This window comes from Aspergillus ochraceoroseus (assembly GCF_002846915.1).
Source record: "Aspergillus ochraceoroseus IBT 24754 chromosome Unknown P175scaffold_4, whole genome shotgun sequence".
NCBI lineage: Eukaryota > Fungi > Ascomycota > Eurotiomycetes > Eurotiales > Aspergillaceae > Aspergillus > Aspergillus ochraceoroseus.
This window is the reverse complement of record NW_024468479.1, coordinates 2,321,445-2,348,608: the sequence shown is the minus strand read 5'-3', so window position 1 is coordinate 2,348,608 and position 27,164 is coordinate 2,321,445. Positions and strand designations below refer to the sequence as shown.

The following is a 27,164-nucleotide window of genomic DNA, read 5'->3' as shown; positions in this document are numbered from 1 at the left end:
ACTAGAGTAGATACCTGCCTCTAGGCCTGTCTCTGGGGCTGTTTCCAAAACTATTACTAAGTAAAATAATTAAGTGATTAGCAAGAATATAGAGGAGATAGTAAGATCTAGTATAGAGAAATAATCTAGGTAGGATAGATATAAAGGGATAATTAATTATTTTACTATAGATAATTTATATACTAGTTAACTTATTTTTAAAAGAATACTAGTATTATAATTAATATAAAGACTTCTAGAATTATTTACCTAATATAAGGAGATCTTACTAGTTTTAGAACCTTCTAAAAATAACTATACTCTAATAACTCTAGATATATTAAAAAGGAAGTATTTAAAGATTAAAAAGTAGGTTAAATTTAATATTAGGAATATAGAAATAATTAACCTAGTAAAGGTATAAAATTCTACTAGTAATAATACTAGTAATAATATTACTACTTTATAAAGATCTTCAAGATTTATAAAGGATTAATACTAAAGTATTTACTTTAAAGATAAGCAGGCAAAGTAATTATAGGAAGAGAAAATAAAATAGGAATAATAATCTTAATTCTAGTTTATATTACCTTTAAAAATACTTCTAGAAATATCTTATCTACTAAGATCCTATCTAAAGCTAGGAGAATTACCTAATATAATTACTATAATATTACTAGATCCTAGTAGTTTTATACTAGAGATTAAGCTTATAAAGACTTATAAAGTTAGAATCCTATAAATCTATACTTAAGTAATAAAATTACTATAAAAGGATTACTAGATATAAGTAATATAAAGTTAAATTAGCAAGCTTAAAGTTATTTAGATTTATAAATTTATACTATTACTAAAGAATATAAAGATCTTACTAAAAAAATAGGTATATAATTTAAAATTAAATATAAATAATAATATATTATAATTTTATATAAGATAGATTATATATAGAAACTTCTAAAAATTAAGTATAGATTTTAACTAAGTCTACTCTTTAGTAATAGTAGATACTTTAGTAAAGCTATTTTTAAGTATAGTTATTTATTTTAATTTAAAATAGGCATAATTTAATATAGTAACTACCTATCTTAATATAATAATTAAGGATTAAAAAATCTATATATACTAACTAACTAATTTTAATAAGTAAGATAATATAGTATATCTACTACTCTAAGCCCTATATAAATTATAATAGTTAGTATTTCTTTAGTATAAGAAATTTCATAATATTCTAGTAAAAATTAGTATAAAGATAATTAATAAAGACCTATACTTCTACTATAATCTAGATTAGTAGCTAATACTTATTATTTATATTAATAATATAATAATTGCTAGCCCTAATAAAGTAAATATTTAATAATTTATAGATAAGCTAGAAAAATATTTTAAATTAAAGTAACTAGATAAACCTATATAGTTCTTGGGATATAATATTTATAGATTATTTAGTAGTCTAATATTAATATCCTAATATATATATATTTAAAAGATACTCTATAAATAGAATTTTTATAATCTTTAACTATATTATATACTAATAACTCTAGAATAGAAATTAACTAGAGAGATACTAGATACTAGTAATATTATTCTAGATACTATATATACCTCTATAGATAAAGATAATATTACCTATTACTAGGAGCTAACTAGATTATTAAATTAGATTACTATTTAGACCTGACCAGATATTTAATATATAATAATATAACTACTATAGAGGAATTATAATCCTAGTAAGTTAGATTATAATATAGTTAAATAAATTTTCTAATATTTAAAGAAGACTTTAGATTATATAATAATCTTAAGCTATTTAGATAATTTATTATATATATATATTAATGCCTCCTATATAGATTATAAAGATAAGAAATTAATAAAAGGCTTTATATTTTTTATATTTAGAATACTAATTATATAAAGATTAGTAAAGTAATTACTAGTTAACATAATTCCTAGGTCATCCAGCCACCACAAGTCATCCAGCCACCCACCAAATTTTCACGCGTTTAATTACACGTCACTATTCAAACTATTACCATGCCACCAAAAGCGCGTTAATCAACTCGAAACTTGGTAGAGTAAGAGGGTAGGATCTAGCTTGCTATCTAAGCCTTTAAAAATGGCGAAATTCCAAGTATTTATCATGTAGCTATTATTTACAACGTGCCTTGATCTACCTTAACTGATCGCCTACATAGTTACCAATATCAAGCAGAACTCTACAATTATAATCTCTGGCTATCTAAAATCTAGGAGGATACTTTATTGGAATAGATTATATCTAGAGATAAGCATGGAGTTACTCCTAGACTAATACATGTGGTAGAAATGGCTTATATCTTACTTTAATTAGGTAGTTTGACTACCCAACCACCAATTAGAAAAAACTGGGCAACAAATTTTATTGCACGCCATGATTCAATTAAAAGTCAATTTACAAGAAAATATAATCACTAATAAGCTAAATATGAGGATCCAAAGACATTAAATTAATGGTTTGATTAATTACAAGCTACCCAATTATAATATGGTATTACTAATGAAGATATTTATAATTTTAATAAAACTAGCTTTGTAATAGGTCTAATAGCAACTACTAGAGTAGTTACTAGATCTAGTATGCCTAGAAGACCTCATCTTATCTAACCAGGTAATCAAGAATAGATTACTACTATTAAATATATTAATGCAAGAGGTTAGAGTTTACCTTCATGCATTATCTTTAAAGGAAAACACCATATTAAAGGATAGTTTAAAGAAAACCTTTTACTATTAGATTAGAGGATTAAAGTTAGTGCTAATAGCTAGACTATAGATAAAATAGGTCTTTAATAGCTTCAAAAAGTCTTTATCCTATCCTCTATAGGCTGTATAGTTGGAAAATATTGATTACTAGTCCTAGATGGCCATAGAAGTTATCTAATACCTGCTTTTAATAAGATATATAATAATAATAATATTATTGCTATCTATATACCACCCTATTCATCCTATCTTCTATAACTATTAGATGTTGGTTGCTTTGGACCATTAAAATATGTATATAGGGGCTTGATAGAGGTAAAGACCTGACTAGGATCTAATTATATTGACAAACTAGACTTCCTAAAGGTCTATCTAGAGGCCCACCAGAAGGTCTTTATACCTTAAAATATTCAAAATGGCTTTGCTATAGCTGGAATACTACCATGGGATCCCTACTGGGTCCTTGCTAAATTAAATATCCTATCTATACCTACCCCTCCTAGAAGTCATGGAGAATCTACTAGCTCTTCTATTATTGCAACCCCTCATACTATTTACTAGTTATATAAAAAGGCATCTTCTATTAAGAAGACTCTTCAAATTTGATCTGAAAGTCCTTCTTCGCCTTCTAAGATAGTATCTAGAGTGGTATTTAACTAGTTAGTTAAAGGATGTGAAGTTGCTATCTATAATGCAACTTTAATAGAAGCTGAAATTCGCAAACTCCGGTCAGAAAATGTAAAGGAGAAGCAAAAAAGGAGTCAATCTAAATACTAGATGACCCCTAATAAAGGTATTTCAGTATAGGAAGCAAGAGATCTAATTTTATTGCAAAATGGGCAAAATAATGGGTCTATTAGTGAAAATATTGACCCAGTGTTGGTTAGAATACTATCTTTGGAAGGTTCAAAATACGCTCCACTAACATGCTCTAATTATAATATTCAAGGTCATACTAGAATTAGATGTCCTACACGTCTAAATAATTAGAATTAATAGAAATACACGTGTTTTGGTAGTTGGGGATAGCTTCAAGTTTTTCAACAATTGGTAGAATTTGGTGGGTGGCTGGATGACTTGTGGTGGCTGGATGACCTAGGAATTACGTTACTCTAAATTTAATTATTACTAAATTTATTATATAAGATATAGTAATAAAGCTAGCTATATAGCTATAAAAGTTATATATAGCTATTAGACTAGAAAAGTCTATAAAAAGTACTATACCTTTATATACTAATTCTATAAATATTATTACTTTAATAAAGAAGCTAAATTATATATCTATACTTTATTAGATAGATATTTATTACTTCTTTATTAAAGAGGTAATTAAAAATAGTAGAATTTAGCTATAAATAATTAGTAGAGAGGATAATATTACTAATAGGCTAACTAAGGTACTACTAATTATAAAATTTAATAAATTTATTAAGAGATTAGGTTTTAGTAGGTTAAAGATAGACTCTAAATAGCTTTATATAATAGATATATTGCTAAAGGGGGTGTATTAGAGTGCTATACTTAGTAAATATAACCAGCACTACTATAAAGTAGCATTACTATAAAGAAAAAGATAGTGACACGTGACTACTTTGTGTATTTAAGGCCACTATTTCCTTCTAGATCTCCATGCTTCCTCCAAGCATCTCTCTATTTCCTAGTTAGACCCAAATTGAATTCATTTCGGTCAACTTTCTACCATCATAGTTTGACGACCTCTCATCATATCATGTAGATAATGAAACCTCATTGGAGTGAATCGAGTACGACTGCAGGGGATAATGCCGAATAGAATGTGTTTATTCCCGAGATAGACAATTTGCATGCGAATTTGTGAGTTATACATCCCTGAATCTCGTTGTCACTTCTCGTAACCTCCCATCTGATAAAAGTTTCTCCAGATCTGCATCGCACTGGCCAAGGGAGCAAAGGAAAGGCCCAAAGGGATGCGAGAATTGGCAACCTAAGTACAGGTTCACTGCGATTTGTTATGTTTTACAGACAACCTCGAGTCATTGAACAGTCTAATTGATAGAATAAGCGGGGCAAATGCGTTGACTTTGGATATATACATGTATAGATATAGCGTAGGACTTGGAAAGTACATGCATGAAGACGGTCAGCATCGGGCCTACGAAGTCCGGCAAACTTTACAACGGTTTGATGAACACAGGGGACTCGCGAGACTGGGGCATTGGTGAGGCCGATTTATTTGACATAGTCCACGATCTTATATATCTGATCCATTTCCACTAGTTTGCCCGTTTCCCGCCCAAGGACCGATCTGAATATCATATAGCTCCATCGTCTTCTTAAGTCACATACTAGCAGCTGGAGGCACACAGAGTCAGGGTCTCGTTGGCGTCGGGCCCACAGGACTTGACTTGGCTTCCGGCGGGAGAGATTCCATCGGCCCAACAGATGGATGGACAGCTCGGGCTTCCGGACTTAACAGCAAGGGTTTCGCCCTCAAAGGCATTCCCGAAAATGCTGGAAAGGTCGTAGAAGAGGTTCGTCGGGTCAAGAGTATAGGCATAGATCAACTCGGGGCTTCCGTCATAGAGGCCATTAGGCGTGTCGGTGATCTTGATGGCAATACCGCCAGAGGCTGGGTCATGGTAGAACTCCTCGCTATATGATGCGCCAGGGTTGAGAGTTTGCATAGGCCCGACTGAGCCTCCGACTGACCAAAGATAGACAGTGGAGTCGCAGTGGTTCTGAACAACAGCGCTCCCGGCCGCACTGGCAAGGGAAGCCAGAGCTGCAAGGGGGATCAAAGAAGTGAAGTGCATTTTGGTTTATGAGCAAGAGAAGTGGGAGATTGGATGATTCTTAGGGACTTCTACTTGTCGATAGATATTCGAGGGTCAAGAACGGATGGTGGCCCTCTTTATATAGCTGGGCTCTGGGGGCTAGGATTCTCCATCTTTCCGTCACACTGTTGCATTATTCTTCTGTCCCATAAGAAATCATCCCACGTCATTTTCTCTCCAGCGGTCAGGATGTATCCAATGCTCTCTTGAGGTGATTGTGGCCCGATGCTGAAAACCCCCATATCTAGCCATACGTATAGATCGGGATACGGCTACTCGAGGTCATACTTCCATAACCTGATGGCTGCAAAGAAACGTCATTTATTCCCCAATCACGATGAGCAATGCGTGTAAGATTGAATGGCATAGGTAGGCTTGTGCGACTCTACAGTGAGACAGTCTCATCCTGCTGGAAAAGCAAATAGGGTGATGAGGACTTCGAAAGGCGAGTCACTTTTTTAGATGTGATTGAAAGAGGTGCTGTAAGAATCTCCCTTCAAAACTAACATACTCAGCGATGCCGGGGGCATTTTCTATAGATAGCAGTCTTCGCATCGAGAAATGCATAATCAGCTAGCTGTGATAGCCCGCTTTTTAGCTCCAGAACCAGACCCTGAGTCTATCGTATGAAGACCCTGTACATAGATCCTTGCCCGTTTGCTGTATTAAGTAGCCGCCACTCGTGTTGAAAGCGCTTTTCAAATCGTAAGAACATTGATACATTAGATAAAAGAAATTCAGGATGTAGCCGGGCTGCATGGAAGCTGGACGCCTGATTATGGTCTCATCGCATCCGGTTAGAAGCTGCAAATGCTTACTAGCCAAACGGAACCAGACGGTAAATATCATTCCCCTCCATGGTGCTGCTCTCAAAGATGATCAAAGATGACACCTCAAATACTCTTTACCGCAGAGGCCCTATTTGGGAGACGAGGGAGCTTCGACGCTCACAATATATGCCCGGATAGTAAATGGCAAGAGCCCTAGCATGACAATGTGGCCTGTTTCCATACGTAAATTTCCACATTTAACGTTACATAAGTATATCTCATATATCTCACAAGGAACAACATCCGTTACTCCGTTAAGCTCGCAGCTATAGGACGCCATTGTTAAAGTTATCAAGTGGTGAGTCCGCTTCAACGAGTTTCCACAGGTCCTCAATCTTCGCAGCAATCTCTGGGCTCAGGGGCCCCTTCGGGATCAACGCCAGTGTCTCCTTCAATTGGGAAATTTTGGTTGATCCAAAGATCACACCGTCACCCAGTTCTGCGTTCAATTCAGAGTTGTATGCTACCCAGCGGTATGCAAGTTCGGCTTTCGATATTCCTGTTTCATCGGAGATCTTCTGCCACAGACGAAGTCCTTCAAGCATGCTTGGCTTGTTATAAAGCGCATGGTAGAGACTGCCAAACTGACTGCTCTTGTCCCATCTTCCCTCTCCACCGGCTATTAGCTGGTCGACGTTCTTGGTCAGGAAGCCACCAGCAATTGGGGAATAAGCATAGAATATTATTCCATGTCTGCGGAGCGTAGGCAGGATCTCAACCTCTTGTCGACGAGCGATAGCGGAATAATTTCCTTGGTAAACGGTGGGCAGGATGTAGTTCTTTTCACGAGCCACCCGAACCACCTCGTCGACTTCCTCGGCCAGGAAATTGGACAAGCCGAAGCGCTTGATCTTGCCGTCTTTGTACAGGGTGTTGATACCGTCCAGAACGTTCTCCAAAGCGGCCTCGCGAGGAGGACAGTGAAGGTAGTATACATCCACCTAAACATCAGCGAATTAGCTACATGTTGAGGTTAAATCACACAAAGTCTACCTGATCTGTCTGGAGCTTCGCCAGACTCTCGTTTGCGGTAGCAATAATGCTCTCCTTGGTGACCGGTACATCACTCCAGCCTCCTGGGTGCTTTGTGTCGATGGTGAAACGAGAGGGTGCCTTTGTCTTTCCTAGGATCTGTTCACTATGGTGATAGGTCTTTGCAGTATCGATAGACTCGATACCGGCATCATGCAAAAGGTTGAGAGCCTCCTGAATGGCCTCTGGACCCCCAATCGTCTCCTCATTTACAAAAGATGCTCCTCCGAAGATCCACTTGATGTTGCTGGCAGTCATTGTAGCGGGGTAACTAACGAGATGGCGTTTGAATAATAGGATAGATTGGATGTAACCCGTACGCAAATGTGTTCTTGGAGCTAGAGGAACTGAGAAATCACACGGGGGTTTTTATCCTCATTCAACAAAAAAGCGTCCAACTCCAGGATTCGATTATCAATCCAAACGAAAGCAGCTTGGAGGCATGTCAACCGGGGATAGAAGCTGGAAGAAGGCCCTAGTTCTTCACAGACAATTAATAATCTTGCTGACAAGCATTAGTTAACTATGTTTCCGGCAGCTACACAGTACGAGGATTGGGTGTCGGACTGTTACCTTGTAACTAAGTAGTACTAGGTAGACCCATTTCTTTCCTAATCTAGGGTAGAATTCCAAGATTTCAAGGAGAGATATCCTATAATTTCCATTGTTCCAGCTTATCGCATCCCCACCCCGGATATATGTAAGTGCATTTGGTAGATTTATAAGCCGGGACATAAGCACACTAACTAATCTCCGGTAATATAGTTAGTTATACGAGTAGCCAGTGACAACAAACTGGCCATATCGCGCTCCTCTATCAGTGGAAATTGACAGATAAACCCCAACATAGACGCGCGTGGTGATGCTATGTATTGGTCAGACTTGTATCTTAGTTACGCGTCAAGGATCCTCGTGCCCTGATTCTATCGCCTTTGATCCGTCGGGATTTCCCACATCCCATGGAAAGATCTTGATTTATCCGAAACTGCTGCTCCATGGCATTCCGTGACGATTTGCATCTGATAGTGATAGTTAATATGCCTGTGAGATCGCGTGATTTTGACCGGATGAGTATTGAAACGAGCAAAGAGCGGCTATAATAAAGTGGGCGAGGTAATCGCACACCACTGCCATTAGAAGCTAGGGATTTGGGAATCAGCTTATTCATTATTGAATATTTGGCTCACGGGCCATTGAATCCATGGCTCAAACGTTGGATGCAGAAAAGTCCGAATACCAGAGATGACATGCGTATCCCAGCCTACCATAAACCATACAGATCTCATGTACTTCAAAAGCAGGACCCAATGAGCGAAAATTACAAGCGCCATTTGATCCTTCTGTCCTAATAACCACATGAATCTCTCAGGAAGCCGGAAGAGCCAGCCCATTAATATTTGCGTGAACCCCACGGCTGGACTCTGGGCGGACCGTGCTTCGTGGATGTCGGTAGCTACCATCAGCAGGTCCTGAATCACCGCCATGTACACAGCAATAAGGGACTTGTCGTTGGTTTCCTGCTTAACTAGATCTTGCACCGTGTGCATATGAGTGGCATATTCCAACAATTCATCCTGGATTAAAGACGTAATACCATGTTGGGGGGGACGGATTTTAGGCTTGAGAATATTTCCGCTGATGGTCTCTCCGTACAGTTGTAGAATGAGTTTGACTCCATTCAGCGGTACCGGCGATTCAACCGAGCCCCTGTTATTGAAGACCAGAAACTCTCCCGGACGGGGACCCCGCCCGAAATACACAAAGCAGACCAATATGGCGGAGATGTAAACCTGCTGGCAGGTATTGACGTTAATCTGGCTCAGCATTGCCGAAACGGACTGAACCCCAGAAGTAAAATGATCATCCGCCTGTCCGATGTATTTATCACGTAGTTCACGTTGTTCGTGGGCAAGATGAAGCGCGGAAAAAGCTAGAATTAGATGGAATATCGGCGGGAATGAAAAGCTCCATTGGACAACGTGATACTGCCAAACATCATGTACATCCTCGTGGTCCACGATGGTTTGGAAAGCCGTAGTGGTGAAGTGATGAAATAGGCGCAGGTCAGCAAATGAGATTTCCCCGGAGCTGGGTGTTGGGGAGAAGTTGCATTGTGTTCCCACCGACGTGACGCATGATTGAGACTGTTCCCGTGTTGGCGAAGATGCGGAGTTAGGGCTCAATGTCCCCTCTTGATATTTACCTGAAAGGAACCGATACCTTTTCCCCTGCGAGGAAGCGGCATTGGAGGAGGGTGGTGATTCTTCTATGGGAGCCGTATCGAGACGAGAGAACTTGCATATAATATCGCGGTCGGTGCAGTTGGAGCAGAATGGCCTATTCTCATCGCACTTTGGAGCATTAGCAGATATCAGACCCGTCATGGTAAAACTGCGTCAAGAATGCTAAGCGAGAGCGAAACACGAAAAACAAAACAAAAAAAAAAAAAAAAGGCAAGCAGACCAAAGATATACGAATACGTCTGATTAGCGTCCTTGTATGAGCGGATCGAGTATCATTTCGGCCAGCGAGGAGACAGAAATGTTACTCACTAACCTTGACGTGCCGTTTCTTGCAGTTTAAGCATCCTCTGCGTGATTTGTGGTGTGAGCGACGCGACCTGACCTGTTTCCCCTTGGCCATTTGCTCCATACTCGCTCTATCACGCCTCGGACCGAGATTTCACCACCACAGTTACTGCTCATAAATCTCGGGGATATGGGTCTATTAAATTTGTTTTAGCGAGAGAGGAGAGGGGCGGGTTTGAGATATGGATGTGGGCTAAGCTTAAACTTATAATAGATACATGATCAATAGCATCTTAGCCCAGCTTCTCTTACAACCACAACAAAACCAAAAAATGAAATGAAATGAAATGAAATGAAATGCAAGAGAAAAGAAAAAGAAAAGAAACCGCACTAAAACCCAATCAATTGTCTTACATGGTCATGAAGCAGACAGTCTGGATCAGGGGTTCTCTAACAAGTACAAATGCGTGGATCGGGTTGGAGGTTGAAACTAGGGTTATTGCCAGTTCCGGGAATCTTCACGTATTCGTGTGGTGATCCACTCGACTGTACTCTGGACTTGTAGTCAAAAACACGCCACATGTAAATCCCTTCATTATACTCCCCAGCCTTAAAGGGATCTCATAATTACCCACCTGCGGGCGTATCGCTTCCCACTATTTTTGTCACACCCTTCAAGATTAACATCAGGATGGTTTCTCGGGTGCCTAGCCTAGTACCATTGCGTTTGCATAAGAGTTTCCGCTTGTCCGAATATTTCAATCCGTGAACTGTTTATACTACAAGTCAACTGGAATCTCCGCTCATCGACTGGCATTGCAGATTGATATTTGTGCTGGCGTCGATTCGTCCTGAGATTCACGATTCACTTCATCTCGAGCCATGGACGGCCATGCTCTCACCCCTCGCGGCGGCCTCGCCCCTTTTGATTTGTATCCATATAATCCTTCCAAGACACTTGCGTGGGTTTTCCTCGTCATCTTTGCGATAGGTGGTGGCATACATTTGATTTTGATGTTCCCATTACGAGCGTGGTTTTTCATTCCTTTTGTTCTGGGCTGCGTTGGTAAGACATGACATGACGGAAGCCACCCAGAATTGCGTGCGGTGAAGGCTAACCAGACATGCCAAACAATAGGAGAGGCATTTGGTTACTACGGTCGATCGTGGTCACATAACAACATCCGCCTCGGCAGTCCATATCTTCTGCAGCTCATGCTTCTCCTGGGATCTGTCCCGCTGCTGGCGGCAACAGTATACATGACGCTGGGCCGCATCGTGAGAGGCCTCAATGCGGAAAAGTACACGGTCATGCGGTCGACGTGGATGACCAAAATATATGTTGTCATCGATATCGGAAGTTTTGTCTGCCAGATGATGGGCTCTGCGATGCAGGGCAGTGGTGATCCCAGCGGCGTCAAGACAGGCCAGACGATAGTGATCGCTGGGCTGGGGGTCCAGCTTGCTGCGCTTGGCTGGTTCATTATTGAGAGTGTCAATCTTCATCGTCGACTCAGCAACCAACCCACATTCACGTCGAAAAGCCACTTGATTTCCTGGTCCAAACCCCTCTGGGCATTACACTGTGTGGCCGGGTTGGTTTTCTGCCGCAGTTTATACCGACTGATCGAGTTTCTCCAGGGCAGCGAGGGTAGCCTGAGCAAGCACGAAGCGTATATGTACGTCTTCGATTCCGCTCTCTTGTCTATCGCAGTCTTTGTCTTCGCTGCTTTCCACCCGGGGCGGCTGCTGCGGCAGATTCGACGATTGGGATTAAATTCGTTAGACGACACCGACGTGATGTTGGATTGATAATTTTGGATTTTCCCCTATTCACCAGGATTTCAACGATATCGTCTCATTATTTATGCCCAAGTTCTCCCCTTGGAATTTTGTTCCTACCGAAGTGTTGGCAAGATGGGGTTTTCGTATCTTCGCGTTATTAGCTCTATATCCTGGCATCCGGCTGCACTGTTTACATGAAGGAGAAAATTCCAGTTTGTTTTTAGAAGAGTATAATGAAATTCTCATGTGATACATTACTTACAGAATCCGATCTAGGTGTATGTTGTAATAACGAACCCACTGGCTAGATGGTATATAAGGCGCTCAACTTGTTGATCAGTCACCTTGGACCTGTTGTCGGCCGGTTGATCACGCAACAGAAGCCAGAAGGAGAAAACTAAAAATATGCTTAGAAGTGTATATTCAAATTTTTACACTTTCAGCGTTATTGCGTCTATGAGATAGTCAGTCTTTCTTTCCCAATACCATCTGCGGGGTCGCCATCATTTCATCACATCTGACATCTGAGCCCACAGTGGCTGGGTAAATCCCCCCTGGCGGCTGACTAGGATTCCACGCCAGATACTGCGGACCACGCTCTTGAATAACGTCCCCGCAAGATGGGGATAGGGCTAGAAATAGAACCCGATTCTGTTGATGCTGGTGCAGCGGATCGTTGACCGAATATAGCAATCCCAACTCCTAGTGCATCCCCCCCCCCAATCTCTCGACTCACTTAGTCAAAGCCTGAACTGTCTTCGGTTGGATAAGATTGATTTGGCTTATATGATGGTGCATTGGCATAAAGCTGGTGAATGGAGTCTCGTGCTCAATGGGTCTTGCAGAATTCAGGCATGGTTCATTGCGATGCTACCGTGTCTGTAGATAGCTGAACTGAGTAGGCTGTTAACGAAAATGGGGAAACTTTCATTGAGGATGTAACTGAGGGAGATGTCTGGTTTTTTTTTCCCTCCGTAAGTCGTCCTGTGCTGTCACAGGGATGTCGATCCTGACTTCACTCTATCCAGGCCCTGGATGTGGGTGTTGAGATTGAGATTATGCTTGTCTTGATGATGGGACCTTCTCGGAAGATAATACCTTCCTTGCCTCTGAGATACTTTCTCACAATCCGGTAAGTGCATACATTAGGTTAACCTGGTTAGCGATTGGTCCTGAGCAAAAAACTTTGATATCACCGTCTCTGCCCTTGACGATATTGCTGACGGAGAACTTTTCATTTCCCCGGGGACCCCGGCTCCCAAGGATATCGAAGAACAAGATGCTACCACAGCAGCAGGCCCAATTTCGAGAACACAGAGCTATTCATATCCTTTCTCAGAATAGCCGGCTCATAAAGTTGCGGGAGGTACGGTTAAAATTGTCGATTCCGTAACGTTCCCTATCGCCACCAATTTTGCAGCCGTTGTGGTGACTGTGAACTCTGGTGGAATGCGGGAGATCCACATCCGAAGCATTCATCATCGAAATGGCATTGGCTTGGTTGTGGAAAATGGGCGACTCTTTTTGAAGCATCCGATACTGCGACAACTTTCGATTACCGAGCTGGGGATGTTGGATACTTCCCAATGTCTCAAACCCATTATATTGAAAACACAGGACATCAAGACCTCGTCTTTCTAGAGGGTTTACAAGCGGACAAGTTTACCGGCAAGTATCCCATCAGCACTTGAATCATCACCCATTCAATAATGTCAGCGGCTCATTAAGCAACAGACATTTCCGTTGGTCAATGGCTTGGATCCACGCCTAAACCAATTGTTAAAGATACTTTAAACCTCCCCAACAGCGCTTTAGCAAAGTTGAAGTCCGAGAAGCAGTATTGAGCCAACGTTAATTTTAAAATAGTTGAGGGGCCTTTAATCTTTAATCCTCGCAGCTTTTGAGAAGCTTATGTGTAGCCTATACTCTTATGTTGTAGATCAAGAAGATTTGTTGTACTGTATCTGCAGGAGATATAAAAGATCAGGCGCTTCATATATACAGTATTTGGTATACTCCTGTAATAGGGGGGAAATGATTATCTCTTTGGATTTCGATATCTTGCTTGCTAAATACTACTTTTTAGAGTACCTCATCTAAACACATGCTCCTAAGAATAGGCTGTCCAGCAAATTATCATTGGTAGTGATATAATCGAGCACCCGACCTAAAGTCCTCAGCAACATTCTTGGGTGAATTGGATTTTATTGAATATTTAGTGAAGTTCTGCGCTAGTTTAATCAACAAAGAAATCCCTAATTTTGTGGGTATTTAAGAAGGGCATGTTTTCTTTGTCCCTCTCTATATATACAATACCTGAATCCTGGTCTCTTCCCCAATATTAACTGAATACTTAAACTCTGACATGATGCAAACCGCACTTACAGATCCTGACCTGTCAAAGTCTCTCTCCCATGTTTCGTTTGCTTCAGCCGTGTTCCTGGGGGCGTATTTAATCCGCAGATGTATGAAAGATCCAAACCCTCCTTCCAAGTCCAGCAACACCGGGCACCAGAAGAAGGATTTCCTCATGGTATCCGGCCTGTGGCTTTCTCCTGCTCCATACCGTGGCCTATTCTCCATTTTCAGCCTGGCTCATGGATTGTTCTCACTTGTTCCCGAAGCCCAACGCCCAGCTCTGTGTCCGAACTATGATCCTGGCGTCAGCGATGATCTTTTCCACTGGAACACATACACCGCAGTTTTTCTCCTCCTCCTCAATCTCTCGGGTCTCTTGCGTGTCCTGGCATTTTGGAACCTGAAGACCTCCTTTACCTTTCGCCTAGCTCGCCCTAACCACCTAATCACCACGGGGATTCACCGATACGTCCGACATCCCTCATACACAGCTCTGGTCTTGAACATTACAGCCTTGTTGATGCTTTTCTTTCGGCATGACGGACTCATAGGCTGCTGGATTACTTCAGGAATTATATCCCGAGCGATCGAGGTGGCATTGCTGTTCTGGGGCGCGGTGATAACCCCGATATGGTTCACAGTTCGAGTGCAGGAGGAAGAGACGATGTTGCAGGAGACGTTTGGGAAGGAATGGGAAGCATACTGTGCACGTACAAAACGGTTTCTTCCAGGAGTATTCTAGGGGCTTGTTTTGCAATCTTCACTTGTCTTAACGAGGATACGGGTTTTCTTTCTCATGTTTTCTTTATGGAAGGCTCTATATGCTGTTGTATTGATGATTCGCTCGCTAGGCCTATTTCACGGAATGAATCACAGGACACAAGTGTACAGCGGTCGCGTTTTTTTGATATCTCATGGATAATCTGGACGAGTGCCATTTCCAATTCAAGCTTCACCAAATCGGAGAGGACTGGGAAGCCGTTGATTTGGTCCTGGATGGCCGTGCTGGGTAAAGGTAGATGGGTTCCAGCACCCAAACCCTTGGCGCAGTACAGAGTTGAATTTTTTTCATTGTATATTACCTAGGTAGGTAGCTCGTGGAGGAAAAGGCCAACAGGAGCTTCGATACGGCTTGCAGGTTGTGATTGCCATGTCTTGCGCATGTAATATCCTTTGATGATTTTTTATTATCTTCTAATGTCAGTAACGAAAATAAAGTGCTTATTGCGGGGCTCGATCCACAGGTATAGTCAACAAAGAGCTTTAAACTACCGGAAGGAATTCAAAGATATCTGACCGGGTCAGCAGGGAGTAAGCAGTACCTTCTGCTACATGGCCAGAAGCATAAATCTGGGTAACCTCGCATCCACAGACGCCGTCATGGATCCCCGTATTTTTATCGAGTTCGTTGCATCAGATAGACGTTTCACGCATCCAGGATCCAAGAACGAGGTGCTTAATAATGTATGTGATTCTCCTTCCTACATCTGAAGCGGAGTATCTGGGTAACGGGATGTTGGATCTTGACATGGATTGACATCCCAATGAATACAAGCGATATACTAGGAGAGCGAGCTGCTGGAAATAAGGTGGCCCGAGTAAATAGATTCACCTCGTTTTGTCCGACGGTCCAGGAGCTGGTAGGCCGGTTTGGGAACTGTTCAATATGAAATTACTTTCACGTCGGGTAAGCGGGCGCGGTGCGTTAGTGGGGGATACTGCACCTCCATTTCATCGATGGAAGTTCGCACTAGAATATTAGGAAGTGTATGTATGTTAATTCTCGTGGATATGGGTGAGGTAGGGCGATGGCTATTGGAACAACAACGGATGATATTCCGACTTGTTTGGGGTTATATGAAAAAGCGCGTCGACCACGGATGGACATCCAGGTCATCAAGTATACCAGACTAAACGGACGGGACGACGATGACACGCCCGGGCAAAGAATCAGCGGTCAGTATGGAGTAGTGATAAACGATCAGCGATAGAGAGATATGTATATTTGTGGTTTCACCCACGCCGGGACTGACAACAACGAAGTGCAGCGGTGGAGATGGTGAACTTTATGAGCCCATTCCAGCAACACTTTGCAGACATCGGGACAATTGACCTGCAGTGCGTGACGGAGATAAAATTAGGACCTGGACGTAGGGCTCAGCGACTAAATAACGAGCGACTTGCCCGATAAGGATATTGGGCCTGTGTACCTGGTACCTAACTTTGAACCTTAGGACCCTCCGAGTAGGATTTAATCCTATTGGAATTTTAAATCCGAAATCTACCAAGGGCAAGTCAGCATTGTGGCTGAAGATGTTCCAACTTCCGCGTGTGTGTCGCGGACTCATCATGAATCATCGTTGTGGATTCCGTCCATGGAGCCCGAGCGGCGAAGTAGGTGGAATAGATAGACCATTGTCCAGTGAATCAAAGATCCGCTTTATTATGGGGCTACCTCTGGAGACTCATGATTTGCGGACACACTGCCTGGAACCCGACTTAGCTCTTATCCCTTTTCCTGGTCAGCCCCAAAGCTGAAGAAAGCGACGAGGGCGAATATTCCCCCGAGAACAGTCGTCGAGAGGCAGCACCACTGAACGAACCTGGAAGATAGACACAAAATAGGCCTTATCAGTATCATCTCTATCCATGCAAGTCTGCATCGAATCGAGGCAGGGAACGGTCCACGCGGTGACCTGGTCAAGCATCGCGCACGGCTCGTATCCAAAGGTCCTCTAGGGCATCCATACCGCGGTTAGAAAATTCTAAATCCAGGCAACCAACATACGTTTTAAACTCTTTAATAATAGTACGGAGTAGCTTCGCCAATCATGGCCTCGGCCTCGCAAGATCCGTGACCGAAGGGGAATTTTTCAGGAGCTATGACTGACTGTGTTAAATCATCCCCTAGACTTCTCCAAAATGAGCAGTTCAACATGATTCATTCGAGTGCCCAAAAAATAATTAAAAATGAAAATAAAATTTCGGATATAAGAGTTTTCAAGCCGCAGGGTATGAATGTTTGTTGATAGTATAAAAAGGCTGCTGTGGGCCTTCTTTTCTTCCCCAGAGCAACTCAAACTCGAGCCCACTCTTTGAGAGTGAGTCAAGAAAGAAAGAGTCTTGGTTGAATTGCTCGCTGGCCTGTCAGTATCGAGTCTTGCCAATATGTCGACCACTGGCAATATTGAAATCGACGAAAAGGGCAAGATCCCGGAGGAGGAGGAGGTGGAGAAGGAGGTCAGTTCTGTGGAGGAGGAATATCCGCCTTTCAGCAAAGTCATTGTGATTATTCTCGGTCTCTATCTTGCTGTTTTCCTTGTCGCTCTGGATCAAACCATTATCGGTGTTGCAATCCCCAAAATTACCAACCAGTTCAAAAGTCTCGATGATATCGCTTGGTATGGAAGTGCCTACTTCTTGACCTCAACGGCGCTGCAACCGTCCTATGGTCGAATTTACAAGATATTTAGTGTTGGTTTATTCCCCCCTCCCCCAAATCCCCTGCCTTGTCCTTCAATGTTGGCTCACAATCCCTGGCAGGTCAAATGGGCGTTCCTCTTCGCAGTTTTTGTGTTTGAACTTGGATCTTTGATCTGTGCGGTAGCGCCGTCCAGCACAGCCCTAATCGTCGGACGTGCCGTTGCCGGTATTGGAGTGGCCGGGATATTCTCTGGGGCCATGGTCATTATCGCCATGTGTGGTAGGTTTTGCTGACTGGCCTGATCTCTCTTCGTTTGCCTTTCTGATGTATTTCCCCTAGTTCCGTTGGCAAAACGCCCTGCCGTCTTTGGTATGTTTGGAATGGTATGGGGTATTGCTTCTATCGCCGGGCCACTTCTTGGAGGCGCGTTTACGGATGGGGTATCATGGAGGTGGTGTTTTTACATCAAGTATGTTTCTCTTCCGACTGGACAAAGATTTCGCAGCTAATGTCCAGCCAGCCTCCCCATCGGAGGGGTCTCACTTGCCATCATTCTCCTCGTGCTACGACTGCCCGAACACACGGAATTCAAAGGCGTTCCTATTCTTGAACGCATCAAACAGCTCGACCTCATTGGTGCCAGTCTTCTCATTCCTACAATCATCTGCCTGCTGCTCGCTCTGCAATGGGGTGGAAACCAGTACGCGTGGAGCAACTCGCGTATCATCGGTCTATTCATCGGATTCGGTTTATTGGTCCTCCTCACAGTCTTCTCCCAGATCCAACTAGGTGATCGCGCTACTCTTCCGCCACGTATCATGAAGCAGCGATGCGTCATCACATCCACCTCATTTGCCCTACTTTTCGGTGGCTCCTTCTTCGTCCTGGTATACTACCTACCCATCTTCTTCCAATCTGTGCGAGGCAGCTCCGCAATGACGTCGGGCATCCAGCTCCTCCCCCTCATGCTGGCTACCGTGGTCTCGTCCGTCAGCGTCGGGATTCTCGTCACCGTCTTTGGCTACTACACTCCCTTCTTGATTGGCAGTACGATTCTTACCGCAATTGGTGCCGGTCTTGTGACGTCGTACTCCGTAGATATCTCAACCGGCAAATGGATCGGCTATCAGATCATTCTGGGCGCCGGTACAGGAGCGGGTTTCCAAATCCCTATGACCGCGGTTCAAACTTCTTTGAAGTCCGAAGACATCCCCCAAGGCACAGCAGCCGTCATGTTTTTCCAAACTCTGGGTGGTGCGCTCTTTATCGCGGTGAGCCAGTCGCTCTTCCAAAACGGCCTCATTGAGGGCATCCACACCTACGCGCCTGCAGTAGATGCCGGGAAGATTATTGGCTCCGGGGCAACTGAGATGCGAAGCGTTCTAACCAACTCGAACCAACTTGACCAGCTGCCCAACGTGATTTTGGCATACGTGAGTGGTCTGAGGGACACATACCGATTGAGTCTTGCTCTCTTCTGCGCTGCGTTTGTGGTCAGTTGTCTGTTTGAGTGGAAGAGCGTCAAGGATGGTGGCGCAGATGGAAAGAAAGAAGCCGCGGTTCCTGCGCTCTAGTTCGGTGGAATCCTTTTGAAAGCTTGGATAAAAGGATAACGGCCTACGTTAATACATTATAACCACTTTTAATGAGTTGCTAGATAATTAATACACCCTACTCTTTTTTTGCCTAGATTTGTTCTCATACCCCGCGTCTGCTCCGTACACGAAGTGATTGAATGAGGAATTTTCTTAGCATGGCTATGTATATGATTGAATCCACAAGACGCCCGGAATACTTTGTCTTTTTCCCGACGAAGAGTCATAAGTCGTTTCCCTTTACCTGATTTCAATGATCCTACCTTTCTATTTCGGTTTAGGGAAGCTCTGTTGCCTTGTTGCCTGCTGTGCTTAATATCGGTGCCTGATAAATGCCTGTCTATTTGATAGTTAGCTTGGGATAACTAGCTATATTTATACCGTGAGAGAGCTCTTACGGATAAATCAGACTAGGATAAAAAGGTGTGGCCGCGTCTGTATTGGCGCTGTGGTGATGTATCGCTTACTTCACCTTTAGATCTTTGATGAAAAAATCACCGCTAAATTCATCACGAAAGAACTCCAATGGAGAAGCAAGGAATTCCAAAACAAAAGGACAACTAACCTCCTATGATCCAGGAGTAGTCAAGTCTGATACCGCAATTCCCCTTGAACTCCAACAGGAACTCCGGAGCGCCGCCAAGCGACTCGAGGATGTTCCCATAGAGCAGAAAGACTACCACCCTGGATCTGATATGAAAGTGGTCGATCTGGTGCACCCCTCGCTTTTCCCCGTTATCTACGGCCGCACGCGGGTTCTCTCTGGAGTCGATTGAGGCCCAGACATTGAATGCTTGGAGTGGTAAGTTCCAATGGCTTCCATGCGATGTAAAATTTACTCCCGACGGAGAGGGTCAAATCATGTCCTACATCAACAATTTACATCCGGCAAGATACCGAGAGTTGTATAAGGTTATGTATAGAGAAGATTCTTACCCGAATGATCCCTCTGTGGAATACCACTCTTTCCAGGAAGGTCAATATCCCATCGCGCATCAAGTATGATTCGGTTGATTACCTGCCTGATGATCCGCCTGAACCTGAACCGGAGGAGGGAGAAACGTATGAAACTGGTGCGTTTTGGGCGCGATGGGAAAAGTGGAAGGAATCTCGACATATTGAACTCCCAGAACCAGCGGAGTTTCAACCACATTTCGAATAATGCCCTTGAAGTAATCCAACTATCCGCAACACAGGATCATAATTACTAGATGGGTGATTCCGGTGACACCGCTAGGACCTCTCACGCCCTGATGAAGCGTCACCGATAAGTGATCTTAGGTCCATATGTGTTACCAAGTAAAGGCTGCGCTTGTGCAAAAATGAGCCATGTCAGTCAAGCATACAGCAGCTATCCTCCATGATGGATGTGTTGGGCATGCCACGAAACTGTGAGTAAAGAATTCTACCCACGGTAAGCTATATCCCCTATCTACTCCGATGTATACATCTAAAGTACAGAAAGGTAAGGAGGCGTCCCTCGCGACATAAGACACTCCCCAGTTCCTGAGTGATTGGTCCTTCATCGAAACCGCCCACAGCAAGGTTAAATCCCTCTACATGCCAGGACCCCCCCCTCATACTCGGGCTTTTCGGGGGTTAGTTCAATATTGGCCAGCTTCATGATGACTTGAAGTCCTTTCTCTCCGAACTTTTCGCGAAGATCTAACGTTTCATGGCGAGACTCCTCGGGGTTTTTTTTTTTTTTTGGATTAATTTAGCATGTATAATAACCCAATAACCTCCGGAATCCTGTTTATTAGCTGGGAATGTGCTAGCTAGAGCTTGGTCTTATTTATTTATTTATTCTCTCTAATAATTGTAGCGAAATCACTGGTATATCCAACATGCATTAGGAGTGAACGCTGGCTACGAGGTTATTCAAGCGAACAATAGCACCAACTTGAGTACTGTACATGGAACCTGTGCTGCCTTGATTGACCAACAAGGGGTTCTGCAGCTATCTGGGTACCTCCATTCATGTATAATGGGTGGCTTGTTAGCAAATAGCATGGTACCAGGGTATGTCAAATAGGAAAGCTGCGGAAAAGCCTTATATTGAGAACTATTTCTGCATTACGCACATAGTATGACCATTCACGCAAACAAGTTAGTTGACTGCATTGCAGCTATTGTTCATATTTCAATTACATACTTGTGCATGGTTGATTCAACATAACTTCTATGAAACTACCCCAAACCCGCAACGTTGCTGTCTATCCCCAGTAGTAAGGGGTTGTCATTGACTCTTGTAGATAAATCCCTCACTGATTCAGGGGCCAGATCGGCCCGCAATTATTCGAATCTATTTTTCCACGGATGATCCTCTCCTCTCCTCTCCCCCACTTGTACTGGGCTTATTGCTGGCAGATAGTAGATGTCTGTCATTGCTTTATTTCTACCCATCACCACAATATACGGGCTAGTGTTAGTCCACCCCTATAACAACTGCTCTGGGTTTCCGTCCGCTCATTAACCTCTGTTGGAGTGCTGCACTCAGTGAATGCAACCAGCACCACCATAAAGCAGCATCACCATAAAGAAGAAGATAGCAATACATGACTACTCTATATATTTAAGGCCACCATTTCCTTCTAAATCTCTATACTTTTTCCAAGCATCTCCTTCTCTCTATTTCCTAGTTAGACTAATTAAATCTATTTTAGTTAACTTTCTACTATTATAGTTTAACAACCTCTTATTAGGTTATAAGCCCTCCTTAAGGTTCTATTTTATACTTTATAGATCTCTAAAACTCTTATCATACCCCTATACTCCTGTATAGTAATCTACTCCCTAATTAGAAAGAGATCCTAGTAGAAATATTACCTACTATTATTATATTATACTACCTATATTACTATTATATTACTCTACCTAGGCAATAGTATATAGAAAATCTCTATAATTTAACTAAAATAGTAACTAAACTTACCCCTAGCAGATATCCTGATATCCCTAACTTACTATACCTACCTTTAATAGCTACTACCCTATTTACTAATAGCTAAAATCAAGTAATAAAGCTAAAGAATAGTATATTTAACTTAAGCCTAATAATAGTATTAGAAAATAATTTAAAATTTAAAATTTAGGCTTTATTTATATAAATAGAGTTAAGACTTTATAAGATAGATAAGTTTTTTAAAAATAATATTCCTAAACTATAATTTAATAATCTTAAGTATAAATTATAGGAACTTTTTTTATAAATAATAACTAGTTAAATATTATATTTAATAAATAAGAAATTAGTAAAAAAATTATTAATAAATATTATTTTATATATTTTTATAAATAATTTTATATAAAAATTATAAAAAATAATTATTAATAGTAATTAAAGATATATATACTAGATATAGAAAGAAATTATTAAGATTAAGTATAAGAATTATATAATTATTAATAAATTTATATTAAATTTTATCTAGAAAATAAATATTTCTAATAAATTAAAAATAATTATTATACTCTATTAAGTAGTTATTATAATATTTTAAGAATTTAAAAGAAATAATATAAGCTTTATAGATTTAATCTTAAATAATCTAGATAATAATCCTATTAAAATAACTATATAGAAGTATTTTTATATTATATATAATATAATAAAAAATAAAGTTTAGAAAAATCTATTATTTAATATTATATTTAATATTATAATACTAGCTATAAATATACTAAATTCTTAACTAATAATAAATAATAAAAGAAGGTAATAGTAATAGTAGAAATATATACTACTATAAAATATAATAATTACTAGCTATATTAACTATTAGTTAAAGTAATTTAAAAAATCTAGAATATTATATTTATTTTATAAGAAAGAAAAATATAATACTAAGAATTACTTATATTTAGTAATTAATAAGTAGAAGGAAAAATAGAGACTAACTTTAATACTTTAGTACTTTAAGCTATATAAGTTAAAGAATAGGAATAATTTAATCTAAAATTAAATTATTATCCTAACTATATAAGCTAATATTATTCTAGATACTAATAATTTTATACTATCTAGAGTTAATATACTAATAACTTTAATATTAATTATTTTTAGAAATAAGTAGCTATATAACTCTAGAGTAAGTTATATAATATATAATAATTATAATCTCTTTAATAATTTAATTAAAGATCTAAATAACTTTAAGAATTATAGTTTTATTACCTTTAATAATAAGGTAATATATTCTTAAGATTATAAAAAAGTAATAATTTAATTTAAATTAGATAATAATACTTTAATATTATATTAAATAAAATATCTTTAGAATCTAAATATACTATATAACCTAATACTAGTAGAAAGAATAAAGGTAGAATTAGAAATCTATTTTAACTTAAAAAATTAATATATTTATAAGATAGTAATAAATAAGGTAATTAAATATATTATCTTAAATAATAATATCTGTCACGGTGTAGCCGTGTACCTATCTGGTTAGATTCTGCCCTAACTGTCCGCCTCTACTCCTATATTTAAGCCATGTTGCCCCTAATCCTATTATAGCTCTTTAAGCTATGTCCTTGTCCTGACCTGATCCCTACCTGTTGTATTTATATGCAGATAGCCTGAATATATACCCTGCTATTAGCTATACCTACTGCCTGCCTGCTTCCCGTGACATTACATAGCTCCTACCCTAGGTATAGCTACTACTAGTATGTTAAAACAACCTAAACTACTCCTAATTATAGACTTAGTCAAGGAGTTCATGAGCTATATTACTAATAATCCTGCTATCTAGATTATTTACCTCAGGTCCTATAATAGATATACTAATTCCTTGAAGAAGGAGATTCATGCCCTTTAAAACTAAGCTAATAAAGCTAGCCTGGAGCTAGCTAAGAAGGAGGGAATAGTACTATACTAGAAGAAAGAACTAGAAGTAATCTAATAGAAGTTAATTAAGTCTAAGCATGTATTTACTATACTATAGGTTACTACTATCTTTACTATACTTACTTCTATTACTGCCCCCGCCCCTACTAAACACGCCCCCCTTACTAAAGCTATAGTAGCTAATATAATAAGAATACCTATATTTATTTCTACTAGCCCTCCTCTTAATACCTATTTTAGTAAGAAACTTCCTAATCTATAAGAGTTTAATAGTATTTATTCTAATCTTTACTACTTTATATAATAGATCTATAGTAAAATAAATACTAACCTAGACTATTTTCTGGCTGCTAAAGCCTGACTAATCTATATAGTAGGATATCTAACTAGAAAGGCTTATAAATTAATCCTGTCTAAGATAAGACTTAATATCCCCTAGTTTCCAGACTATCCTGACCTGCTTAATTATCTAGAAATAGTATTTGGAGACTCTAACTAAGTTTAAAATACTTAGAACCGCCTCTATAGTTAGAAATAAAGGAACTTAGACTTTAGTATTTACTTTATAGAGTTTTATTATCTTACTCTAGAAGAAAAAATACTTAATAACTCTCTAATATCCCTCCTAATTTAAAATATCTTAGTTAAACTCTAAAATATATTACTTTATAACCCTACCCTATCCTAAGACTTCTAAGAATATACTAACTACCTCTAGTTACTAGAAAACCACTACCACTAATACTAGCTATAAGTATCCTATTCTTGCCTAATATCTAGTTCCTACTACCCTAGCCTAGTAGTACCAAGGAATCTCCCTAGTTCTATCTTATCTAGTTACCTAGTTACACCCCCCACGCCTAGAAAAGATTTAGATACTATAGACTTATCCCATGCCCGCTGTATACTATACTCCCCTAGGGGAGGATAATATAAGCACAAGGAATATTTCTACTATAAAGATAGAATATACTATATAAAGGACTACCCCTTACTTAACTAATATCCTATATAAATCTAAGAGTAGATAAATATACTAGCATACTATACTAGCCTAATCTTTACTATAATATTACCTGCTCTCTATATTATAGCTTGGAATAACTACCTTACTACCTTAAAGGAACCTAACTAACTATACTCCCCTGATACCCTGCCTAACTCAGAAAATAGAGTCTGCCTAGCTATAGTTACTACCCAGCACTAGAACATGTGTAGAAGCCCTTGCTACTAGATATACTACTCTACCTATTCCATACTATTACTAAATTAACTAACTCCCCTGATTCCTATTATATGCGTGCCAACCTAATAGTATGGCGGGTATAACTATACTAAAAAAATCTAAAAATACTAACTTATGCTATAACTAATTCTAGAGCTAAAGAAGTTAGCTTTATAAATTACTAATAAATAAAAATATATAGACTAAAGACTATTCTACTCCCCCATCTAATACTCCTATCTAGCTTCTATAGTAAGAAGGTAGAAGAAGGTATAATAACTTATTATATAGAGGCTAACCTATTATTAAATAATTATTATAACTAGAAATTTATTTTCTATATTACCTATTTCTCCCGCTATCTAATTATCCTGGGACTGGCCTAGCTTACTATATATAACCTGAAGATATATTTCTCTAACTAAATAGCTATATTTAATAGCTAATACTACCATGAATACTACAACACACCTCTCAAGCCTATAAGGGTAAGGGCCCTGATAGATATCCTCTAGAAAGATTAACTTAAGTAACTAAATTAATAAGAAGAACTACTAGAGTTAAAACCCCCTATACCTATAGAAATATACTAAATATCCCTAAGAGTACTAGCTATGTATACCTACTATTTAGTATAGAAACTATACTAAACCTTATTAGATAAAGTTAATAAAGAACTAAAGTATAAAGATACTAGTCCTAAATTATTACTTATACTTTCCCTAGAATTATAAGATTTCTAAGATATATTTAATCCCTAAGAAGTAGAGAAGCTACTACTATACTAACTATATAATTATAATATCAAGATCTAAGAAAGAAAATAGTCTCTATTTAATAAATTATACCTAATATCACGAGCATAATTAATTACTCTAAAAAAATAGCTAGAAGAGAACCTAAAGAAAGATTTTATATATTCTAGCTTATTCCTAGCTACCTTTCCTATCTTATTTATTAACAAACCCAGAGGTAGTCTCCACCTATATATAGATTATTAAGGACTAAATACTATATTAGTCAAGGACTATTACTTATTATTCCTGATTAAAGAAACCCTAAATAACTTATAAGAAATATAGTACTTCTCTAAAATTAATCTAGTAGCTACTTTCAATAATATTTATATTAAGAAGGGGTTAGAGTACCTGACTACTTTTTAAACCTATTTTAGGCTATATAAGTCTCTAGTTATACTATTTAGCCTGACTAGTACCCTAGTTACCTTCTAATATTTTATAAATAATATCCTATAATAGTATATAGATATATTCTATAATATATTTTTAGATAATATTCTAATTTATAACTATATAAGAAAAGAATATATTAAATACTTAAGGTAAATACTATAAATCCTAAGAAATAATAACCTATATATAAAGATATCTAAGTACAAATTCTACTAGCTAGAAGTTAAGTTCCTAGATATTATTATTAGAAGAGAAGGTACCTGTATAGATCCTAAGAAGATTAAGACTATAATAGATTAGAAGCTATTTAAAATAGTTACTAATATTAAGAGTTTTACAGGATTTACTAGATTCTACTAATACTTTATTAAAAGATTCTTGCGGATCCTTGTGCCTGTTATTACCTTAGAGAGGAAAGGAATCCTATTCTTATAGACTCTAACTTACTAGACTGCTTTTAAAATACTAAAAGTAGAATTTATTAAGGAACTAATACTAAGATCCTTTAATTAGGATTAACTAGTTATTTTAGAAACTAATGCCTCAGACTTTATATCTGCTGGAGTATTATTATAATATAATAATAATAGAATTCTATACCTAGTAGGATTCTACTTGAAGAAAATAACTCTAACTAAGTATAATTATAAGATATATAATAAGGAGTTACTAGTAATTATTTATTATCTAGAAGAATAAACCCTAGAACTAGAAGGATACTAGTATCTAATTAAGATTATAACTAACTATAAAAACCTAGAGTATTTTATAATAATTAAGATACTAAACT

At 39.2% G+C, this 27,164-nt stretch overlaps 9 protein-coding genes across 9 annotated transcripts; 6 read left to right on the top strand and 3 right to left on the bottom strand.

The window, feature by feature from the left end:
• Nucleotides 1-5,063: 5,063 nt before the first annotated feature.
• Nucleotides 5,064-5,531, bottom strand: P175DRAFT_0438300 (uncharacterized protein; the record flags this gene model as incomplete). Its single annotated transcript, XM_040893905.1, has 1 exon — nt 5,064-5,531. One exon carries the CDS (start codon nt 5,529-5,531, stop codon nt 5,064-5,066), a length of 468 nt encoding a protein of 155 aa, XP_040752647.1.
• A 993-nt stretch (nt 5,532-6,524) lies between these two features.
• P175DRAFT_0253059 (aldo/keto reductase family protein) lies at nt 6,525-7,784 on the bottom strand. Its single transcript, XM_040892700.1, has 2 exons — nt 7,376-7,784; nt 6,525-7,323 (listed from the first exon to the last, which is right to left on the bottom strand). The coding sequence occupies exons 1-2, from the start codon at nt 7,670-7,672 to the stop codon at nt 6,649-6,651; spliced, it is 972 nt and encodes a 323-aa protein (XP_040752646.1). The 5' UTR covers nt 7,673-7,784; the 3' UTR covers nt 6,525-6,648.
• Nucleotides 7,785-8,574: 790 nt separating this feature from the next.
• Nucleotides 8,575-10,066, bottom strand: P175DRAFT_0509719 (Zn(II)2Cys6 transcription factor domain-containing protein; the record flags this gene model as incomplete). The annotated part of the gene is made up of 2 exons (XM_040898448.1): nt 8,575-9,765; nt 9,971-10,066. 2 exons carry the CDS (start codon nt 10,064-10,066, stop codon nt 8,575-8,577), a joined length of 1,287 nt encoding a protein of 428 aa, XP_040752645.1.
• Nucleotides 10,067-10,622: 556 nt separating this feature from the next.
• Nucleotides 10,623-11,972, top strand: P175DRAFT_0501888 (RTA1 domain-containing protein). Its single transcript, XM_040897263.1, has 2 exons — nt 10,623-11,008; nt 11,081-11,972. Exons 1-2 carry the CDS (start codon nt 10,825-10,827, stop codon nt 11,752-11,754), a joined length of 858 nt encoding a protein of 285 aa, XP_040752644.1. The 5' UTR covers nt 10,623-10,824; the 3' UTR covers nt 11,755-11,972.
• A 390-nt stretch (nt 11,973-12,362) lies between these two features.
• Nucleotides 12,363-13,571, top strand: P175DRAFT_0516798 (putative oxalate decarboxylase; the record flags this gene model as incomplete). Its single annotated transcript, XM_040898931.1, has 6 exons — nt 12,363-12,579; nt 12,630-12,708; nt 12,783-12,859; nt 13,072-13,161; nt 13,200-13,395; nt 13,462-13,571. Exons 1-6 carry the CDS (start codon nt 12,514-12,516, stop codon nt 13,569-13,571), a joined length of 618 nt encoding a protein of 205 aa, XP_040752643.1. The 5' UTR covers nt 12,363-12,513.
• Nucleotides 13,572-14,194: 623 nt separating this feature from the next.
• Nucleotides 14,195-14,827, top strand: P175DRAFT_0437032 (methyltransferase family protein; the record flags this gene model as incomplete). The annotated part of the gene is made up of 1 exon (XM_040893835.1): nt 14,195-14,827. One exon carries the CDS (start codon nt 14,195-14,197, stop codon nt 14,825-14,827), a length of 633 nt encoding a protein of 210 aa, XP_040752642.1.
• Nucleotides 14,828-15,893: 1,066 nt separating this feature from the next.
• Nucleotides 15,894-16,699, top strand: P175DRAFT_0532630 (uncharacterized protein; the record flags this gene model as incomplete). Its single annotated transcript, XM_040899984.1, has 4 exons — nt 15,894-16,045; nt 16,129-16,203; nt 16,320-16,479; nt 16,589-16,699. 4 exons carry the CDS (start codon nt 15,894-15,896, stop codon nt 16,697-16,699), a joined length of 498 nt encoding a protein of 165 aa, XP_040752641.1.
• Nucleotides 16,700-17,031: 332 nt separating this feature from the next.
• P175DRAFT_0480132 (MDR family MFS transporter) lies at nt 17,032-19,196 on the top strand. Its single transcript, XM_040895420.1, has 4 exons — nt 17,032-17,559; nt 17,629-17,788; nt 17,849-17,978; nt 18,030-19,196. The coding sequence occupies exons 1-4, from the start codon at nt 17,254-17,256 to the stop codon at nt 19,081-19,083; spliced, it is 1,650 nt and encodes a 549-aa protein (XP_040752640.1). The 5' UTR covers nt 17,032-17,253; the 3' UTR covers nt 19,084-19,196.
• Nucleotides 19,197-19,965: 769 nt separating this feature from the next.
• P175DRAFT_0532628 (uncharacterized protein) lies at nt 19,966-20,266 on the top strand (the record flags this gene model as incomplete). The annotated part of the gene is made up of 2 exons (XM_040899983.1): nt 19,966-20,021; nt 20,077-20,266. 2 exons carry the CDS (start codon nt 19,966-19,968, stop codon nt 20,264-20,266), a joined length of 246 nt encoding a protein of 81 aa, XP_040752639.1.
• Between the last annotated feature and the right edge of the window lie 6,898 nt (nt 20,267-27,164).